The following is a 22,090-nucleotide window of genomic DNA, read 5'->3' on the forward strand; positions in this document are numbered from 1 at the left end:
GATATCTGGTATCACAACAACTAGTTAATCATTCAGGAAGTGTTCAGAACCTAATCAAAGATTCCTTTACAACTGAATTATTAACAAATGTGTATTTTTCTGTTTAGAAAAAAAAAAACCTTTAGAAAATTAACTGAAGGTTAGTATAATGGATTTAGCAGTATGAACCAATTTTGGAGACGTTTTATGCTATTAATAATTAATAGCATAAAATGTACGTTTTCATAATTTCACTTTATTTCAATCTCCTGCTATTGCATTCAAAAGAAAAATAACACACAACAGAAATATATTTGCCATTGAAAACCCTAGAGAAAATGTGGTAGGCCGGAAGCCCTACCGGTGTAAACAGTGTGGAGTGTGTTTTTTATTTCTCTGGCAGGGATGGGCTTAAAATCTCATATCTGCCAAATCCTTGTGCAGAATATGGCTGGGGCTTAATGGATTAATTGAGGATCAATGAAGCCCAGCCACATGCTATATAAGGTGAGCAAAGGCTTTGTTCGATGGAGGAGTTTAGGGTGAGTGAGTGAGTGAGTGAGTGAGTGAGTGAGTGAGTGAGTGAGTGAGTGAGTGAGTGAGTGAGTGAGTGAGTGAGTGAGTGAGTGAGTGAGTGAGTGAGTGAGTGAGTGAGTGAGTGAGTGAGTGAGTGAGTGAGCGAGCGAGCGAGCGAGCCCTTTTACTTCAGCCCCTGTGCCTTGTTTCTTTGTTTCTGCCTTGTTTTGAAATTGGAGTTCTGTAAATATAACAATTATGCACCCTGCTAAATCCAGGATACTAACCTTAAAAACTGGCTATCTTGTGCAGTGTAGAGTAGTGGTTAGGGCTCTGGACTCCTGACCAGAGGGTCGTGGGTTAAATCCTAGGTGGGGGACACTGCTGCTGTACCCTTGAGCAAGGTACCTTACCTAGATTGCTCCATTAAAAACCCAACTGTATAAATGGGTAATTGTATGTAAAAATAATGTGATATCTTGTTACAATTATAAGTCGCTCTGGATAAGGGCGTCGGCTAAGAAAGAAATAATAATAATAACAAGTATTCTACTCTGGTACTTATTAAAAGCTGTTATATTTTTGTTACTGAGAGAAAAGATTCTCATAAAATCACTTCAGAAATAATCTGTGGTGCCACATGATACTTCTGTAACATGAGACAAAAAAGAGCAGTACTGGGTTACTTTTGTTTGTTTTACTAATATATTTTTGAAAAGCCGTAGCCATATTAAATATTGTAGCACTGTTTCTAAAAAAAAATAATAGAAAACCTATTGACATAAAATTGACATTTTAATAGTATTACACGTGTCAATACTGTGAAAAAGCATGTCACCAAGACACAGTATGTGTAGTGGCACTCCATGACAAATTCCCAAGCATAGTTTAATTCAAATCAGACAAGGGGTTTGATTGGCTTAGCCAATTCTGTGTCAGAGCCTTAAAAAAGCAGGTCACTTTGAACTAACATACGATACCTTCAACAATATCCATTGATGGGCAGTTCTGAAAAGATAAGTATAAATACATAAAAAAGACAAATAAATACTGGGAAAGGAATTTGCCAAAATGTTGGTTGGCTTACTCTGCATGGCCCAGCAGTGGTAGTTTAAAAAAAAAAAAAAAAATTTATTTGGTAACTGTCATTTTACAACAAAACATATTTTTTACAAAAAATCAATAAACATTCGTTTCAAAACTGTAAACTTTCATATTTACATACCTATATTCATATTTTTTACACATATTTATATTTCTTATTGGAAACATATGCAAACCACTCTGTGTACAACTTTTACCCATAGTTAAAAGTGAACGTTTTAAATATTCAATACATAGCAAAATCCTTGTTTCTGAACCACATATAAGAAATGTACTGCCACATTTATTGTCACAAAAATATAAAATAAAAAATGATACCAGATTGTTTGATTATTATTTAAATAATTAAGTCAAGTGTGTTGCTTTATCATTAGTTCTCATTTTTAATACATTTTAAGAGTGAATAACAAACCTTGGCACACGCATTTAATACAACATTTTGTACACATATCAGTGCACAGAAGTCACCCAGTAACATATCTCTAAGGTCTACAAACATGCATTAGGATTAGACTGTAATTGACCAACATTATCACATCAGAGCACCCAAATCAGTCCTACATAGCCTTTCCATCCACAACTGAATTAATTCTGTCCTAATGTGAATTCAAATGGCCCCATAAATCAGTTACAGAATCAATGGACAGAACAGTCATTCTTACTGTGATTCATTCACTGTACGTGTATGCCAGTCACACTGGATTTCCTTAATGAAATTATTGGCAAAAGAATAAAAAGTATAATTAGCATGCATTCAAAATTAGCAGCTGTCGCTACCGTACAGTATGTGCCTACGTGTTTTTAAAGTGCAGGTTAAAACCTCAGCTTCCCTCCCCCGAATCTCATTCACCCAAAATCCATTCTTAATAACTCAGTCTTCTTGTTGGACTTGGACTGGAAGGGTTGAGACAGCACTGGCAGATTCAAGTCAGCCCCTTTATGAGTGTGTCTGATCTGTATGGAGTTCCTCTTGGCAATGTTGTTATTGACTGGAGCGCGAGTTTTCTCTTTGGAATGACGCAGGCTTTTAACAATCAGTGCTTGCTGACGCGAAGAAGGAAAAAAAGGAGGTCTTGAGCCATTGACCAGGAATGGAGGGGAATCATCGGTTGAGTGTTTCGCTGTCCCAACCCATGTGACCTTCCTGGAGATACTGTCCCTCAGTGCAGTCTGCCTCAGCTTTAGCAAAGGGGACAGCTGAGGTGAATCAATTGCAACAAAATTGCGTCCTTCCTTCTCTTGGCAACACCAAGCAGGAGACAGTCCCTTGTCATCCATCACTCGAAGAATATCTTTAAACCTTGTTTCTTGATGTGGTCCAGTGCTGTGAGCTTTGTTCTCTAGCCCCAATCTGGGAATCCCTTTGTCCTTGGATGATGTTTGAGGGTTTGAAGTTTGTTCATTTTCTTGATATTTTATTGGCTCCACTGGAGTATTCTCAAAGGCAGTAGTTCTTTGCTCTGGAAGCTTTGCTGATTTGCTGGCCTCCATTGGGTCAATGTTTACCTCAACCTTTACTTGTATATCCACAACTGGCTCTCCTGGCTTATCCAAAACATCCTTCCCAGAACACTTTGGTGGTGCAAGATGGACAAGTTCTCTATCAGCAAATTTCGAAACTGCAAATAATAAAGAGAGGAAGTCATAAAGCTGCTAAATGAAGCTAACCTAATCAGTCAATACATTTTACTAGGTTAACAGGATACATTATGCTTCAGTTTAATTACAACTTAATTTAACAATTATAGTGTACACATATTAATTGAAAAATAACAATTTATCAATTTAAATATTTAAAAATATTTAAAAAGACAAACAATACAGACATTTAAAAATTAACCAAGCGCAAGGTTAGAGTGAAATGTATTCTGAAACTTCTATAGAAGGCTAGGTGTAAAATAAAAGTTTGTTGTAGATTGGTGCAACACCAATACAGTTATCATGTTCACAATGTGGAGTGTGACAGGCAGATAGAGAGGGATCAATTAATTAACACAGATTCTATCTGTGTAACAGTTTAAATGTAGATGTGTTATATTGGTAAGATTGGACTATGCAGATATTTTAATATAAATTAAGTGGAGCAACATTCTATTTGGCTAGTAGTAGAAAATGTTGCTTAAATATGTATGCACACCAACAGTACACAGAACAAAGAAAGTAAATGATACGTTACGTTTTTACTTTAGAACCATTGTTTACATTGTTTAAATCATGATCATGACAATAGTGTTAGGCAATTATTTTTCAGACTCACCTGTTATTATAACGTTGCAACCGTGTTTGGCATGTTCAAGAACGAAAGGCTAATGTTGACGACAGTGATATGATATTGAATGCATGTTGTTTTGGTTTAACATGTTGGAAATGAAAATTAAATGGCATTTAATGTAAAGCCATAAATATTTACGAGCCTTTTATTATGCGGGTTTTTTTTTGCGTATGAAAATAAACCCACACATTTTTGGCACAAATATCAAATTCCACTAACAATACATGCTTTGTATAGTGCAACAGGTCGCCAACATTTCTGGAGCAAAATAGGTTTTATATGTGGGATTCGCCAAATATTTTGGTCGCAAATATTTACGAGTAACTAACCCCCCACGCCCCCGGCTTTTTACTGTGGGAAGTAGTGTGCTATGTGTGTTGCCTGTATAACTGTGTAATAGACATTACATTTTTCTTTACAACCCAATGTTACTTGTTGGACTTCGCTAGTCTCTACAGTATATTTGTGCCCTCGCATTATGTGGATATGGCATAAAGTAATGTTTCTGGACTACTTAAAGTGAGAAAGTGAATGAGTGCATGTACATGATACAAATATTCATATAAAATTGAAAGTTTATAGTCAATCGGACAGGTCTATAGGAGGCTATGAGACGATGACAACAGTTTGGTGGAGACTGGTGCACAATCAAGGCAGTTATTGTGCTTACTCGGTATAGAGTGACGGACGGATAAGGGTCCTCATTGTTTAACAAGGACCGTATATGTACTTAAATTTATAAGAATGTATGCATTATACATATGTACTGTATAGGTTGTTTATATACAAGGTATGCATTATAGTATTGATCAGTGATTCCCAACCTTTTTCCATGTAGGAATTTTGAAACTAATTTGTATGTGTATGTGTATAAGTACATGTAGAAAGTAAAGGATTTATGTAACGTACCTAACTTAATGAGATTCCTAGGCTTCAATTTTCGCTACCAGTTCATCAAGGAATGGTGTCATTTTGCGCATTGAAAGTTGCTGATGGCAAAGTTCCTGTTTCTTTTGTTTACTTTTTTTTGTTTTCACATTCTGAATGCTTTGTAGATAAATGGTGTCTCAATTTTGCAGGATTAAGAGTTTTGTTTGACAAAACCACCTGATAAATAATGCACTGGGGCTTGGGTCATCCTCGGATCCAGTAAATGTAAATACGTGCTGGTCCCCGCAACCGTTACCTCGTGTAATAACACAACGTATTGCACTCACTGAGTCACCAATAACTATTGCAATAAAAGAAAACAGATAAAGGGGGAAAATGCAGACTACATACACATCTTATATTTATATATAATGTGGTTAACCCTTTAAGGACCAAGCGTTTTTCAGTGAGATGCTCTCCCAGGACCAGGTTTTTTTTGGCTGTAATTGACTCTCTTCCTGTAAATTCACTATTTTTTTTTTTAAAACATTAACTATGTTTTTATTATCATGTATTATGCTTAGAGATACATGTATAAAAACGTCTTATTCCATGGCCCGAGGGACCTTACAATACTTCCTGAAAGTTTTATTTAGACATATTGATGTTTGGGCAAATTACATGACATTTGTTTTCACCTGAGTGATTGGAAAGACATAATTCACGTTTATTCTCAGGGTCTTTAAGCAATAATGGACACTAGTCCCGATTTATTTTTTCAAAATAAATATTTATAGATAAAATAATAGTTAATTCATTCCATTATTATCAATAATAAGGGAAAAAAAACATACCTGACAAATTTAGTTCATGAAATAGTATCTGCTTATATCCACTTGTTTCTTGATATTTATAAATGTTGTAAAAACATATATATTAAAACACAAATAATATTCTAATATCACTATAAGTCAAATACATTAGATTTACCATGTCTTCACATTTTTTTTCTTATCTGTAAACAACCGAGAAATAAATTCAATGGCCGAGTGAGACCGATAGAAGTCGAGAGAAGCCGAAAAAAAAGGGGCGGATCTGAGCAATACATTTAAATATTTGGTGCAGTGGTAGGTTCCGATTCTCCACCCTTGCAGTCCTTACATATGCAATTAAATTAATACTTCAGGCAGCATTTTGTCTGTGTTTTAGCAACTCTGATTAGAGAAGATCTTAACTGCACAGGCCATCCTGTGGAAATCCAATCCCAGTTTTGTATTGAATTCTCACAAGACTACTTTGAATTCCTGAAGTGCTTAATTGCAATGTGTCCCACTTTGAATTAATCATGAAAGGGGTTTATTGACTCTTATTTGACCATCTAGTTAGTCAGTAGCTGCTGTAACATTGCAATGAGTGTCGTGTAACATAAAATACTTTAAACAAGCTAATTGAGCAAAATTAAAAATCCAAAACATGCCCTTTACTCGTTAACAAAAGAAAAACATCTGAGGTCAGTCTGGTTCAGGGAATATCAACCACAGTGGTCTTATTTACCTCTATTTTACACCAGTGGTTGAAGTTAAACCCACTGGTATTTCTACCACTAGCTGGCTTCCCAGAAATGCATGACCAACTTCATTCAGATGACCTACTTCTCTTGTGTAAAAACTGGCTCAAAAGAGCTAAAAAAAACATTTTGGTGTTAGTCATTATCCCAGACTAGATCACCCTGGAGTAGTCTTAAAAGACCGGGCTCTACAGTCAAAGTCACATTACCTTCAGGAAAGTAGCTTTCTTTGTTTTCCAGTGTGATGGCAATTTCCTCCTCAGTTATCACTTCAGCCAGTGCAGGAGCTGGGGAAGGGATAGCTACGTTCTTCTCACTGTGCTTCTGGTTTTCTTGTGCTGCCATCTCAGTCTTCTTTCTGCTGCTCTTGGATTCAGCCTCATGACTGGGGTTCCGGAACGGTTTGGTTTGCTTTGCGTTCTTTTCTGTGACAGTGTCCCTCTGAAAGAATTTTTAAAGGAGGTTTCTTAGTGACCAGTTTCACACAACATGCATTTTTTTTTTTTTTAACGTTCGCTTTAAAGATGGGACATGTGTAATAACAACTGAGAGGATTACATAGCAGCAGCTGAAACTGACACTACAGTAACCCAATAACTGAACATTCAATGCATCAACAATCTGACATCAATTTCTATAAGGATTAGAGTAGGAGCTTATGTATGTATAATTCTACAGTTTGTATTATTATTATTATTATTATTATTATTATTATTATTATTATTATTATTATTATTAGTAGTAGTAGTAGTAGTCGTAGTAGTAGTAGTATTGATGCTAGCATTGTAGTATTTGTTTTGGTTCAATAAAAGAAAATTGTTAGAATAGTTGCCTTTAAATTGTAATATTTCTCCATCACCAACAATTATCAACCAAGTATACTAATATACACACCTGCATACAAGGACGTTCATGCATTAATTACATTATTACATGTATAATCATTACAATACATTTACCTTCATGGTTTTAAGTCCTTTTTCGTGTCTGATCAGTTTCCTCACAAGTAAGCAGTACGCTGCCATGATTGAAGATGGGCGGTTGTTGATTAATGTGTTAATGATGTCTGAAAGGCTGAAGTCCAGATTTTCTGTCATGTAGTTTAAAACTGCAGAGTTGAGCTCATCTGGACGGAGTCTGGAACAGAAGTTGTAAGTAAGTAGTTCTTTAAGGCAGGTGATTAGTTTTTCCTGATTAATAATCTGGTGCAAGCATGGCACCACCATAAACAGCTTGTAATCATAGGTCATGTATCTTTCATTACTACCAGCACTGTGGGCCTCCACTTAAGTGGTCCAGATTACATGTTGTTGATCACTAAAAGCTTTTAAAGTGTTAATAAGAAGACGAGGAAAACATGCACTCTTACATATCTGACTTTCATAACTTTGCTACACAAACCAATGTTATGATGAAGCTTTATCTCAACATTACAGTAAAACCTAAATTATCCAACAGCCCCCATTTTCTTCTTTCTGAAATATGTACAGTACTCCACAAATCGATTTTCTGAACACCCCCTCATTTCTGAAAAAGAAGTCTTAAAAATAAAGATTTCACGGTAGTAATAATAATAATAAAACAACCTACAGAACTAGATTATTTTCCCATAATGACAGCCAATCATTTGCCCGACTTCACTCACTAGCCACAACTTTCTGGACTGTATGGTATACACACCATTGTGAAACAGAGAGTGAGTCAAGGATAGAGATATAAAGAGAGACAAGCTGATCATAGAAAAGAAGTGGACCACAGCCAACAAATCAGAGCTCACTTGCAGCACTAACGATAATCTGGAAAAATATTAAAAACATGCATTTTATAAAATAGTATTACAGAGAGCATTCCTTGTTCTCTGACCATTATTTCTCTGAACTATTAATACATTGTACCTGTTTTTATAAGAAACTGAATTAAGGGGTCTCTTGATATAGCCATTGTTTAACCATTTCTCTTCCATAGCCTCTTTAATATGTGGCCGTTTGGCAGGATCGGGCTCAAGGAAAGACAGCATAAATTGCACAGCCCCTGTAAAGAACACAACACAGGATTACTCACACATACTCAGAGCCAAACTACCTCAATACAAGCAGTTTGTAGATAGATGTTAAAATACTTGTGACATACAGACAAATAGATGGACAGACTGACAGGGTGGTGATTCTTTTTTCTACTACCCTCTACTGCAGGGCTTCCCAACCCTGGTCCTGGGGACCCCATGTGTCTTCTGGTTTTTATTCCAGCTGAGCTCTCAATTACTTAACTAAACTGTTAATTGAACTAATAATTTGCTCAATTAGACCCTTTTACTTGTTTTCAGTTTTTAAACAGTCGCAGATTTCAAGTTAGCTATAACATATTTATAAGTAACTTGAACTCTGCAATTTTTTAGGAGCTGAGAACAATTAAAAAGGTCTAATTAACAAATTATTAGTTCAATTAAGGGTCTAATTAAGTAATTGAGCACTCAGTTGGAATGAAAACCAGCAGACACACAGGGTCCCCAGGACCAGGGTTAGGAAGCCCTGCTCTACTGTCTCAAATATCATCACAAGTGTATAAGCGGTTCCTTAAAGATATATGTAAAACTCTACAGTGTGACATATGTATGTGAGATATGCATACCTAGTAATTAAATGTCACAAATTCACATTTCCAACTGAGCATTATTTGCAGCTATCATTTCCTATTGAATTATTGGTAACACTTTTAACATTAACACACTATTTTTGTTTTTTTATCCAAAGTTTTTTTTTTCTGCATTATGACAGTCAGATGACACAAGTATTGAATGAACACTGTGTAAAATGTAATTGGCTTGAGTCCCTGTTTGGGAAGGGCCAGTATAGCATTGCTCAGTGAGCCTGCCTGGGAAAAGGCTTTGTTGAAGCGAGTGCAGCACAGTATAAAGAAATTAATGAGGTAAACCCAGGTCACCCGATAAGCAAGGTGGTGCTGTACCAGCTCAGATATCGAGTTATTATTATCTGGCTGTCTCAAGTCTCCCTGGTCAAGTTCTCTCTCGGCCTTGATGGACAACATGTTGTAACCCATGAGACACATGTGACAGCCGTGAGAGACTGAACTCAGGAACCCTGGCATCACCACCCAGGTATTGATCAGGTTTTAACCCCTTCTTGCCAACCCCCCACCCCCCCACCCCAAATATATCTCCACAGATTCTGGTTATATTATATTTTAATGTTACCGCAGTTCATGGTTCTGTTTGGACTACCCCACCTCCTAAAATATGTAAGTGAATAAAAATAACTTGAAATTGAGATATGAGTGTGTGCTTATTTGTTGTGATGATAAGGGCTAACACAGCAAATAACAACATATAAATCACTCCATGGAAATATGTTTGAGTGCCTGCAAAAATCCTGGCACCAGCACTACTGCAGATTAGGAGAACTGTATTATTTATCAGGAGAAGGAAAATGGCTTAGTAACACATGACTTACTCCAGCCCTCCTTACATAATTATTTGACTTGCATAACAATGAAACAATGAAACCACTGACATAAGATTCCTCTCCTCAAATAAATAGCTTTTAGAATGTACACGTTACCTTTGCTGATGTCAGACGGGATAGGACTGATTTCACCGTTGATCATCTTCTGATGCAGCTGTTTAATGTTAAATGGCTCCACAGTAAAGGGCAAGGTGCCGGTCAGCATAGCGAACATGCTTACGCCACTGTCAACATCAATCACAACAGGATTAAAATGTTTTACTAATCTAACAATAAACAGTTTGCCAAACAGTACAGCCTTCAACAGCTCAGACAGTCAGGTTTGGTATAACCTACATTCACAGCATGTGGAATAACTTTTTGTATCAATAGTTCACCCAAAGTTTCAAATTCAAGAAAGTAATTCAGAAGATATAGATTTCATAAGCCCAAGTAATACAGTAGGGGACAATACTAAAAAAAATGCTATTATTACAACTGGTTGAACAGTTCTCTAAATATTGCTCAAATATAAGTGTGGATAATGAGTCAAAATTAAATTAGCACATTTTACAGTTACAATGCAAACTTCATATCCAAATATAGCACCTGATACTGTTTTGAAAGTTTTTATTAAAGTTAGGAATTTAGCTTTTAACTTTTTTTATAGTAAACTGCAGTCGCCCAACTGGTCTCCATAAATGCTTAATAGCCACTGGGATCTAATATTTTATGTGTATCAGATTGCAAACTCGTCTATGAAATAATCATGGCACAAGGGGAATTGACCTGGCCTACTTAAATACAGATTGTATTTTATTTTACCCCTTGCACAGCGTGCTATGGTTTCAAAAATTGTAATGCTTGCATATAGAGACTTAGGCCCAAATTTATAAAGGGGAAAAACCGACCGCATAAAGCCATGTAGTGTGCGTGTTCAGTACGGCCGCACTCAGCGTCAAAATAATGACCTATTTTATAAGACTAATTAGGAGAAGCAGGTGATTCTGCAATCAAACAATTTAAACACCCCTCACCGCAATTAGCGGTGGAGAATTACACACCTCTCACAATAAATAGCGGGTTTGGGTCAACCCTGCGTGTGTGGGCTACACATTACAAAAGAAAATGAATGGCACACAAAGTCCTCAGCCTGGTACTAGCCATGGTGATGAGGATGCTCGGAAGCGAAAACCGCAATTTACAAACTGACTTGATCAGAAGGGTTAAAAAATTAGCTGTTTCTTTGTCCTTGAAAACGATAGTGCAGACAACTCTCCCACATCACCTTGCCTTTTATATAGCCTACTGTCTGACTGCGGCAAATTAACGCCTGCCTTTCAGAGTTCTTAAAATAATCAAGCAAATACAAGGCCCGCAATTACTGGCAGCTTTAATAAATTAGACGGAATATTTAATAGACCTAATTTGCAAAATCCCCTCCGAGAATTACATGTTCATACATAGAATTGCATATGCATCAAGGGCTAAACACAGAGACATTGCCCCCGCAAATCATGTCTTAATTGCGTGTTTATGCCATTGTGTGTGTTTTATTTTTTTAGAATTCAGAACCATCAGCGCCCGATCCTTTTATAAATCTGGGCCTTAATGTTGTGTGGATATAATTTTTTTTTCCTCTTAATGTTTACAATCACCAAGCAACATTAATGATTTACTCCAGTAATTTTTTTTCAAGCCAGTCTGCAGTGGTCTGAAGCAAATTGGCCACCAGAAACCTCAGCATTAACTAGAGTGTAAACCTAAATGAATGTCTAACAGAAATGCAATCCACTCTTCATTAAAGGAACTGCTGAACTTTCCATAACCACTACACCTATCCAATAAACTTTTGAAAGGGGAAAACATTGAGGTGACTGCCACAGATTCCACATGGCTGCAAGTATTTGCCACAAACATTTGATATTGACAAAGCACTATTTTCAGGACTCCCCTGTTCTGTCCTGCCAGCTACTTACATTGACCACACGTCTACCTTTGGGCCATATTTCTTATGAGCCAGGAGCTCTGGGGCAGCATAAGCAGGACTCCCACACTGTGTATTTAGCAGCTCCAGGGATAGGGACTCTGGTTTCAAAGTGTTGCTCAACCCAAAATCTGTGTAAGCAGAAGGAGAACATGTAGGTACATTTTCAAAGCCATTCAGCTACAGGGTACCCCCATATGCAAGTTTCTGAACCACTGATACTCATTAACCAGAAGGTAACCAGAAAGTAACCAGAAGGTCCCCGGTTCAAATCCCACCTCAGCTACTGACTCATTGTGTGACCCTGAGCAAGTCACTTAACCTCCTTGTGCTCCGTCTTTCGGGTGAGACGTAATTGTAAGTGACTCTGCAGCTGATGCGTAGTTCACACACCCTAGTCTCTGTAAGTCGCCTTGGACAAAGGCGTCTGCTAAATAAGCAAGTAATAATAATAATAATAAAACAGTAAAATAAAATAAATCGTCTTCCATTTCACTCAAGTCCAGAATCTTGTTCAAGTCAACCAGCTCTAGGGAGCTAGTTGTAAAAAGGTCTCAGATTTGAGTGGACTCATAGTCATAAGTGGGTTTCATTGCCAAGTTTTTAGATTATGAGGCAGTTTTTCAAGATTTCAAGATCTATACATACCGACAATTTTTATGTTGTTGTATTCATCCAAAAGAAAATTTTCAATTTTTAGATCCCTATGAACATAAAAGAGACAACAATAAATACTGCAAGTAATATATGCTACATTTAATACATTTAACACAGGCTTTTACTTTAAAATATAAAAAAAATATATGAATAAAATGATGTTTAACACATCAAACTGATAAAAAGTGGGTACAACTATAGTTTATTGGTTACAAATCCAGAATTATTTTTGTAAATATAAACTGTTACTGAATCGTACTTGAATAATATTTGTGTATACCGGTAATGCATATCAATTGCGTTAGTGTAAAGCACAATAGTCTCACCATGTGTTTATGTTTTTTAAAGGTAGAACTTCATATTAATAACACAAAATCAATTCATACTAAGTAAGCATTAGTTACTTTTTACATACAGGGGGTTAAGTAGGGAAATCTGGATCAGGTCATAAGAGAAATGAATGCCATTGGACATGAGTTCAATTCACAAAACACAAGTTTGCACGGTTGTCAGTCTCTACTTGAGGGGGACCCAGGACTGAATGACTGGACCCTGCAGCTCCGAAACTAAAGTGTGACCAAAGAGTATTCCTTCTCGAACAAGAGTGTTTCTACCTGTGTACAATGCCATGGCGGTGCATGTGCTCCACAGCTGACATGATCTGCCTGGTGTACTTTCTGACCTCCCTCTCTTCCAGCTTCTTCCTGTCACAGATCTTGTCCATGAGGTCGCCCCCCAGGCACAGCTCCATCACCATGTAGTAGGAGTTCTCTGTCTCCAGCGTCTCATACAGCTGCACGATGTTCGGGTGCTTAATCATCTGGTGAATCCGGGGTTCCCTTTTCATGTTCTTCAGAACATAAGAGTCTTGTTTTGCTTTCTTCTTGTCAATCACTTTTATTGCCACCTGGTGGATACATTTTTAATTCCGTACTGTTACACTTAAGTAGTCTTACACAGTTGGAAATGTATTCTTTAGGTAAACCATTGTGGTGGTGACATTACTGTGGGTGAAATTCATTACCTAGGGAACAAGCTGTTTTTTTGTTTTGTTTTTTAATGTCACAAACCAGCATCCTGACAACCCTTCTGCTTACACATGAATAATGTCTTCATGCTAAATGTGATCATTCAATTTACTCTAAGTTACTTTAATGCCACTTTTTGGGGACAATTAGCCCCTGTGCTTCAATCATTTTGATCATTCCCTGTTTATTCTGCTTTAAGGTACAGTGCCTGAATGCTGATCTATCCCCTATAACATCATTATCTGCTCTGCTGTGATCTGTATCCTGGTGACACTAGATTAGATTTTTAGGGGAGTAAAATGTAAGGCAGTAGTTCTGAGCAACTGTTCCTGGTAACTATAAACAGTCCTCATTTATTATTCTTTTAATCAGGACCTACATATTAATTGTAATACTCAATCCTTTGCCTGTAGAAGATAGTGCTCACAGCATGTGAAACATTAACTCTGGTAGTTTTATTGAAGGTTAAAATATTACTAAAGGGCATATTTAACTTATTCATTCTTCACCAGTAATTGTTTTCTTAAACCTTGAATGAAAGTATTAGTAACTAAGATACATTGATTTCTAAAATAAGAATCTCAAGCTTACACATGCTTATCCTTTATTGTATTAAATCATATGCTCCTAAAAAAAAAAGCATTGTAGGCAAACATTCTGGCTTTTTTACCTCACTTTTATATCTATGTCTGTTGGTTTCTGGGTATTTTTTTTTTTACATTTTACAAAGATAACTTGATATGCTGCATATTGTTTTCAGGATAACCCCTATGACAGGCATTGCTAGGCAACAGGCATTTTAAATGATATACACAGGCATATACCTATACTGTACACATTAGGACACTGTATTGTAAAACACAGTATCCATAATATTCAGTGTAGTCTATAAAAATGGTACCATAATATTGCAGTATATATATTTTTTTTTTAAAGGTTAATTAAATATTATTTTTCGGTTTATGTCCAGGTAAGGAATTTGGGACTTGGACAGTGAGGATTTAATTAAAGTTACAATCTTGTAATGAATTCCATTACGAAAATCAACACTTCTCTGATTAAAACATTATCCTAAGCATTTGTCTACTTAACACAGTTTAATTAATTTATGACTGAGTCTATGAAGCTATGGCTATATTACTGTACCTACGGCATCATAATATCCACTCATCAAGAGTAGGCTATCAAAGTACTTCAGTACCTGGTAAGTGCATATCTAATATAAATTTAATATAAATAATATAAAACAAATATTTGAAGTATATTGATGTAGTGATGCCTGCTTTTTGATATGCAACAGTTCAGTACCTTACTGATATGGGTATGCATTAGACAATTCACATGATTTGAATATAGGTGTTTGCATTCTGCACACTTTAGCATGATGAAAAAGGAGAAAATTGCATAGCGAATGAGACTAACTAACAATGTGCGAAGAAAGAAGTCACTTATTTTATCAAGTGAATATATAATTAGTTCATAAGGAAAGCAAACCAGTTATGAAGAAGAAAATGAAAAATAGTTGAAGGAAAAAAGAAGCAGCAGCTTTATGTGTCAATAAAGTAATACACACTCCTTGCTATTATACACTTTTAAAACAAGCTCTTTTGTGTATATTGGGTGGAAGTTTAAGACAATATTTCCAGTTGTAATTTAAACAGTATCATTTATAAAGCGATTGCTCTTGAAAACTACCAGCAACCCATTTAGGCCATTTATTGCCTATCTACCTTGGTAAGCATCTCAAAATCAGTTTTAGTTTTGGTTTATTTGTCATTAACTCAGAAATGTTTAAAAATAAATGCATACACTGCTCCTTTTTTATTTCTCTATGTGACTTAGACGAACTTTGAAATATTGAAAACACTGAATTAGTGACAGACCCTTATAAAGGGAAATATAGGACTTTCTGTTTACTGGTAACATGGCATAACAGTGAATCAACCCAGTTAGTGAATTATCGAAGGTGAATTATTGAGGGAGCACAGTATTCACTTTTTATAAAATAACCTGTGTGCTAAAACACTTCAACAGGTCCACTAGAGGAATTCAAAAATTTAAATCCATACGCTCAAGGAAGGAAGGAAGTCTCCAATATGACGGTATGCAGCTAAAACACCACATTCCGAATGATTTACTGAGTTGAAATTACCTTCTCCCCTGTGCTGATATGTAGGCCCTCCATCACTTTGGCGAATGACCCTTTGTTGATCATCTTGCCCACCAGGTAGTTCCCAACACGCTTGGTGTGTGGGAAGTTCTTCACCACATCCTGAGGTACCTTACTGAGGCAGGCTGGCACCTGATTGTCCCTGCCCCAGCCTGGGATAATTCTCTCCAAGTCCCCAGTGTCTGCTATGATAGCCTCCAGGGCTGTCTTAATTGCTGCAGGCATCGTTGCTGCTTAACTAACTCTGTGGAGGCAGACAGAGCAGCAGCTCCTGCAGATGTGAATGACAAACTATTTACTCTGTTACCTCCACTGGAAACAATCACTCAGAGCACTCATCAAAGGCAGATCCTCCCTCAAACGACTGCCTCCCAGTCAACAACCTCTGTCTGCAGGCAAACTGGTTTGCTCAAGCAGAACCAAGCAGTAGATAATTAACCAAACCTGATACACTATGTATGACTGTCCTGGAGCTAACAGCAAGGATATTGTATACTATTATTGTCCCTGAGTACAGCACATCACATTGTTTAACAAAAGGCAGCTTGGGTACTAACTGAAGGATAGTTCTCCAAAGCTAATTATCAACTAACATTACAATAGGTTTCAGGGATACAATTTAAGAACTACAACACAAATACATTTAAACATTAATTTAACAGTCTTACCATTAAACTTGAATAGTGAAAATAATCTAAATTATTCTAACCAGCATTAGTGTAATATAATCTTCTAAGGCCAGGCAAAGTTTATACATACAGTATCTATAAGAGATGTTACATATCTGGAAGATATTATGAGGGACACTACTTTTTTTCTTTCTTAAATTATCAAAATGACATGAAATGGCATTCAACAAATATTCAACAAAATATTAATGGAGTTGAAATGGAAAAGGAAAAAAGTCTGCACTTGATGGACAGTGTTATTTTAAAATTAAATTTATTGAATAGAAAATGAACAGTTGAATGAAACACAAAATAACGAGTGTGTCGTACTTTGTGGATAGCTTACAGTGTGATGGGCAATAGTCATCCTGAGTTATGCTTGATCACAGATGTGTTAAACAACATTCCAAAGTTTTAAAGTCTAAAGCTTTTGCACATTCCACCCCCCAGTGACGACACAAACACATGTTTTAGACATTTTAAGCCCGTGCAAAGGCCCAGACTTTTTTGTTGCCAGGCTAGATGCTGAAGGGGCAATTAAACCATCAAAACAACTTAATAAAGCAACAGAGAAATGCAATATTTTACAAAGTGTCTGTACTAAAAGTCAGAATGATATTTGCATTATTTGGCATTCTCTCTATGTAACAATCTCCATGTATAGGTTTGACAATTATCCACATTTGCTGCTTTTAAATCACCCTTGAATGTATTCACTGTAAATGCTGGTAAATGTGGAGTTCAGTTGAGTTTGGTCTATTATGTATTTTTATATTGTTCTGTTTTTTAATACATGTATTTGATAGCGGTAACCAAATTGTTGCCGACTGATATTGTCTTACTGTCAAATACGTAACGATGATGATTAGGGGACATATTAAGCATACCGATTACAGGTAGACAAAAAGTACTGAAATACCATCACAAAAATACAGATTTACTAAGGTTAAATTGTAAGCTTAAATTGTATGCTTGCAAGCCTTTTGACTAACCAAGTGAACCCAATAGTGTTCAATCAAGCATTAGTGTTGCCAACTGCTTTAAAGGCAGAACAGCGGTCTAATTTAAGGAAGAGCACAGTATCTATATCAACATTTATGCAAATATTTTTACAACTTGCTCTAAAGACACAGAATGTTCTCTTCAGTACATTCTCATGTATCCATTAGACTCCCTGCCAACACTTCTGCCAAGCCAAATACAAGTGGTTCGGTTTAATAGATTCCAAAAAAGGTTTATGCTTCTGGCTCCATTCAGAATTGTGTTAAATGTTTTCTGGACACTCAGACTGATTTTTGGATTATATCTGTCCCCCAGACAATTTCTGTAGGTTACATGTTGAGCAGTGGTGTATAATCTTAAAACCGAAAACAAAGTGTTGATATATTGTGATTTCTTACTGATATGTTGGCAAAACAGTGACTAAACATATTCTTCAATGCTTTTTTCCCACACAGGTCTCAGATTATAAATGGTTTATGTAATAGATATTTATTTTACTTTAAGCTTCTTATGCAGATTACAATCACTAGTCCACACGTATTGCATCGAAATGATGTGTGTACCATCTGAGTAGCCTACCATTGAGTTCAGTTGATCTTCACTTCAGTTTGGAATTGCTCTACCCATAATATCTTTGATTGTTTATAATATATTGGACAAGAGTTAGGAAACAAAAACAAATGCTGGCAACTCTACAAGGACAAAATGACCTTTGTGATTAAATTCCATACAAAAAACTTGGAACCCCAAACACATTTTTTTTTATCATTAAGTCCTGCAAATTGGCCAAACTAAATGACTTTGCTGTTTCTCAGATACTTGAAGTTACTTCAGTATTTGTGGTTTATTTCAATCTGTTTAATGGCATATGTAGCAAGTTGATTTCTCCACATTTCATGTGCAGACACAATGAAGTATCTTCTTTCAGTCAGCAGGCATTCAGACACAAACCGAATCGTGGATCCTGTTCCATTAGGACATCTAGTGAGAGGTGCTGAAACTGTGCAAGTAGCTCGTCTCCACGACTGCTTTCCATGGTGCTGAACCAGCTGAGTGACAAATATAGAATTTCGTTTCAATCACCTGGGACGCGAGGTAAAAGAGACAATCAGCACTATCTTCATTTTAATTTCTCTGTGTAAGTCTCTAGTACAAGACATTATAATTGGTTTGGCAGTCTGTTCTAGGTGAGCCTGCTTGCTTAAATAATCCCACAAGAGCTTTTGTTGATCTTTGTGATCTTTCTGACACACACACACACGCCTCTACTGTTACATATACATTGCCACTTCTTTTTCTATCCCTGTATGGGAAAAATAAAGTGCTGTCAGAATTCTACACAAGTTAACAACAAAAAAAGAAAGGGTTAAGAGTAAGATCATTGTACAAATAAACCCCTCTTTCCTCACAGAGGGATGTCTTTCTGTTTCTTATTTGCTCTGCAATGGCAGAAGATCACAGCAAATTCCTGAGCTCCTTCTCAAACAGTGTTATTAAAGGCCTGGATCTTCTGATGACCAACATCACCCACAAAATGGAATGCCTTCTCCAACAGCCCACCCTGTTCTCTAACAAACCCAGTGTGATTCAGAAACATCAAACAACACAGAGTTGCCAGGATCAAAAAAACGTTTCAGTCCTTGTGATTAGTTTAACAATCTGGCAGTATAAGAGTGGCATAGTGGTTGAATGCATGTATTTATGTACTTTATAAAAGCACAGTACATATATTTTTAGCACCCATGACCTAGTGTTTAATCCAGAGTCAAATAAAGTCACTGCAGTTGGAGTGTAGTAATTCTCAGTTAAGGTTGACTTGGGAAGGTGTTAACATGCCGCCTGAATCCCCTGGTCCTGAATTAATCTTTTGCTCAAAGTGATGAGTTCATAGGTTGAAACTGACCAGAGTTGAATTGCCAATGCACAGTAGTACATAATTGTGAAGATACAGTACAATAAATCAGTAGAAATACTTTGGGTCTAACAAGATTATATAACCCGTGTTTTCTCAGTTAGAACCTGTAACAAGCTAGCACCAGATCTTTTTCACAATTGAAAGGAAGCCACATAGCAGCGCAGCATATTTTCTTAATTTAGGGTTGAACACCAAGGTCAGTCATTCTAAGTGACCCAAGCAGTACACGTCAGTAATACAATGTGTTCTCCCTGTTGTTTGGTTGATGTATCTTAAAACCTTAACATTTTTCTTTACAAGTCCTTCACACTTTTGACTAAAATGGTTGCAGGATTCCTCTAAGGTCTCTCATTTATAGCTTTGATTATACTCTAGATGACAGGGAGATATACGACAATAAAAAGCTCTCCCACATAGATGAACCTTCAGTGGAGATCATTTTATGTAGAGCATACAGTATCTCCTTTTCTGATTAGTTTACTACAAAATTAAAGCAGAGACCTTGAATACTCATGTATAGTCATTAACATTTTGGTTGGATCTCTTGAATTACTTCAGTGATAGATTAACCAGACTGGAGGCTTGATCACTTAAACCAGAACTAAATAAACAAGTGGGTATTGTTTTTATTTAACTGTAGTCCTGGCTTTGCAATGAACTTAAAATTTGATAAGCGAAAATATAAGTGTGACCTACAGATGGATTGATGAAAGGATAGATAAACATACTGATATTCTCAATACCTTAGGCAAAAATGTACATCTGTCATAGAGATACACGGATGTGAGGACAGTCTATACCCTCTCTATATATCAAAGACACAGTTAACCAACACATGATTATATTATTATATATTGTGATTTAATAACTAGAAGGTGGGTGGGGTTGAGTCCAAAGTAGCTTGATTCTTTTGGAGAAGATGTCAATGTCCTAGAGATAATTATTAAGAGATTGGATCTGTGCAACCAGGCTCTATATTTCAGTCATTCCTTCAATTGCAGTGCTAGAAGCAGATATGTAAACATTCAGCCAAGTAATGTCTTGGCTTTGCTAGACTAGAGCCTGGCATCAGAGCAACATTCTGTCAGGCCTGGAACAGAGGTCCTGTCATTTTTCAGAACCGTTGTATGATTTATACACATCACCTTCCCTCGAATGAAGGGAAGCAGAACTTTTACTTTGGGAATTTACAACTTATTTGGTTATAATAAATAATCCAATAGCCAAAAATTGGGAACAAAATAATAACCACAACTCTGAAAACAAAAATGTTCCTTGATGAAACCACAGAGGTGCTTTAGTTACTAGTGCATTTGGTAATTTATTGATTAATTATTATATGTTTGTTTATGAACATTTAAATTTTACTTGACAGCCATCCACACCAATATTTAAAAACATAATACTTGAACAAACTATATTTAGAAATGGCAAATCTGAGTTTTTGGAGGTAAAGGTGCCATATAATTATCATTAAAAATAACAATTTACAAAATGTCCAGGGTCAGAGGAGTTTGCTATATTAGGTATAGACACAATATACAATTAATGCCAAACCGCGCATTCAAGTGAGCATTTTTTATCTGTGCATCACCCTCTTTTTCTAAATAAAAACGGAACCCTTCTTCTTTTCATGCATATTGCTTTAATTGTTACTCCCAAAACAAATATAATCGCCTTTGTGCTCATTTTAAAATATATTAAAATGACAGGATGGTTTATGTTTTTTCGTAGATGTTTTTCTTTTCAATGTATATCTTCTGTACTGAAAAGTCAATCTACTAACTACAAAGAAAATAAAAACAGCTAAGTTGGATATAAAGATACAGAACTGTTATTAAAAACTTCTAGCAAATAAAATGCAAAATAAGCTGTTGAGGTGACAAAAATGGGCTACAATCAGCATGAAAAATAAAATATTCAGAATTTATTAAATGGTTTACAAAAAACACAAGACTAATACTCATTTTAGAAACATAATTCATGGCTTTCTTGAAAACAGGAACTTTTCTTTCTTCACAGTTGCCAAAGGTTTATCCTTGCTGATACAGACACGGTAAGAGAAGATTGAAGCAACAGTGGTGGGGTTCAGAAACAACAGAAAAGGAGTAATTTTGTATTGGCACCAGAAAAGCATTATTAACATACTTCATTTAGGGGAAAAACAATAGGGTATATAAAATGACCAAACGTACCCTCAGCGAGAGAGAGTGAAAGAGAGACCCTCCCATTCGAGGAGACGTCGTTATATTTCCATGAAATCACTACCCATTTTTTCCTCTGAACAAAAAAAAAATTGTTTCACCAAAACATTTCTTAAAGAAGTTGTTTTTCCTGCTTGATGTGTGATTTCATGCTTACATTTTCCCCTCTAATGACACATTTTACATGCATTTTTTATTGCCTCCACCACAGGAATCCAGAAGGGCTATATTCATGTGTAACAGTGCCTCCATGTGGCAACAATTATGACTTCATTAAAATAGGTCAGCCACATTCTGTAAATGTTGTACTCCCTTTCCCCTGCAAGCAGGTTTAATGAGATGATTTTTTTTTACAACAATAAAAACTATTTACACACATCAGTAAGAACAACAACTAATGAGCTCTATTCACGGCGTGATGTGGCAAGTGTGACTAGGTGGTTGGACAGCTGTTAATTTCCCACTGACCACATGCTGAGAGCCTTAGGCCTACCACAGGAAGCGCTTAGAGGTTCTCATCCTCCCAGTTCAAAATAACACAGATAATTACAAAAGCTGACATTTGAGGGTAAAACATATACTGGGTTGATTATGTGAATGTTCATCAGTGATTTCTCCCCCCCCCCCCCACTCCCTCCCCCCGAAACAGTGACATTTGTTATAGATTTACAATGTAAGATAGCCAACAAATTC

At 36.3% G+C, this 22,090-nt stretch overlaps 1 protein-coding gene across 1 annotated transcript; it reads right to left on the reverse strand.

Annotated features, from left to right (window-relative positions):
- Window positions 1-1,621: 1,621 nt before the first annotated feature.
- Window positions 1,622-15,833, reverse strand: LOC117411255 (hormonally up-regulated neu tumor-associated kinase homolog A). The gene is made up of 9 exons (XM_034018543.3): window positions 15,591-15,833; window positions 13,025-13,317; window positions 12,402-12,457; window positions 11,746-11,884; window positions 9,884-10,011; window positions 8,204-8,339; window positions 7,268-7,445; window positions 6,518-6,749; window positions 1,622-3,218 (listed from the first exon to the last, which is right to left on the reverse strand). Exons 1-9 carry the CDS (start codon window positions 15,831-15,833, stop codon window positions 2,446-2,448), a joined length of 2,178 nt encoding a protein of 725 aa, XP_033874434.3. The 3' UTR covers window positions 1,622-2,445.
- Between the last annotated feature and the right edge of the window lie 6,257 nt (window positions 15,834-22,090).

The sequence above is a fragment of the Acipenser ruthenus genome, chromosome 6 (genome assembly GCF_902713425.1).
Source record: "Acipenser ruthenus chromosome 6, fAciRut3.2 maternal haplotype, whole genome shotgun sequence".
NCBI lineage: Eukaryota > Metazoa > Chordata > Actinopteri > Acipenseriformes > Acipenseridae > Acipenser > Acipenser ruthenus.

What these genes read in the sequence shown, in the direction of transcription:
- LOC117411255 (XM_034018543.3), bottom strand. Translation starts at nt 15,833, where the DNA reads ATGCCTGCAGCAATTAAGACAGCCCTGGAGGCTATCATAGCAGACACT. An exon ending in CAACAACATAAAAATTGTCG is followed by an intron (nt 11,885 to 12,401) that starts GTATGTATAGAT and finishes CTGCTTACACAG; the next exon opens with ATTTTGGGTTGAGCAACACT. An exon ending in CCCGTCTGACATCAGCAAAG is followed by an intron (nt 8,340 to 9,883) that starts GTAACGTGTACA and finishes TGTTCTTTACAG; the next exon opens with GGGCTGTGCAATTTATGCTG.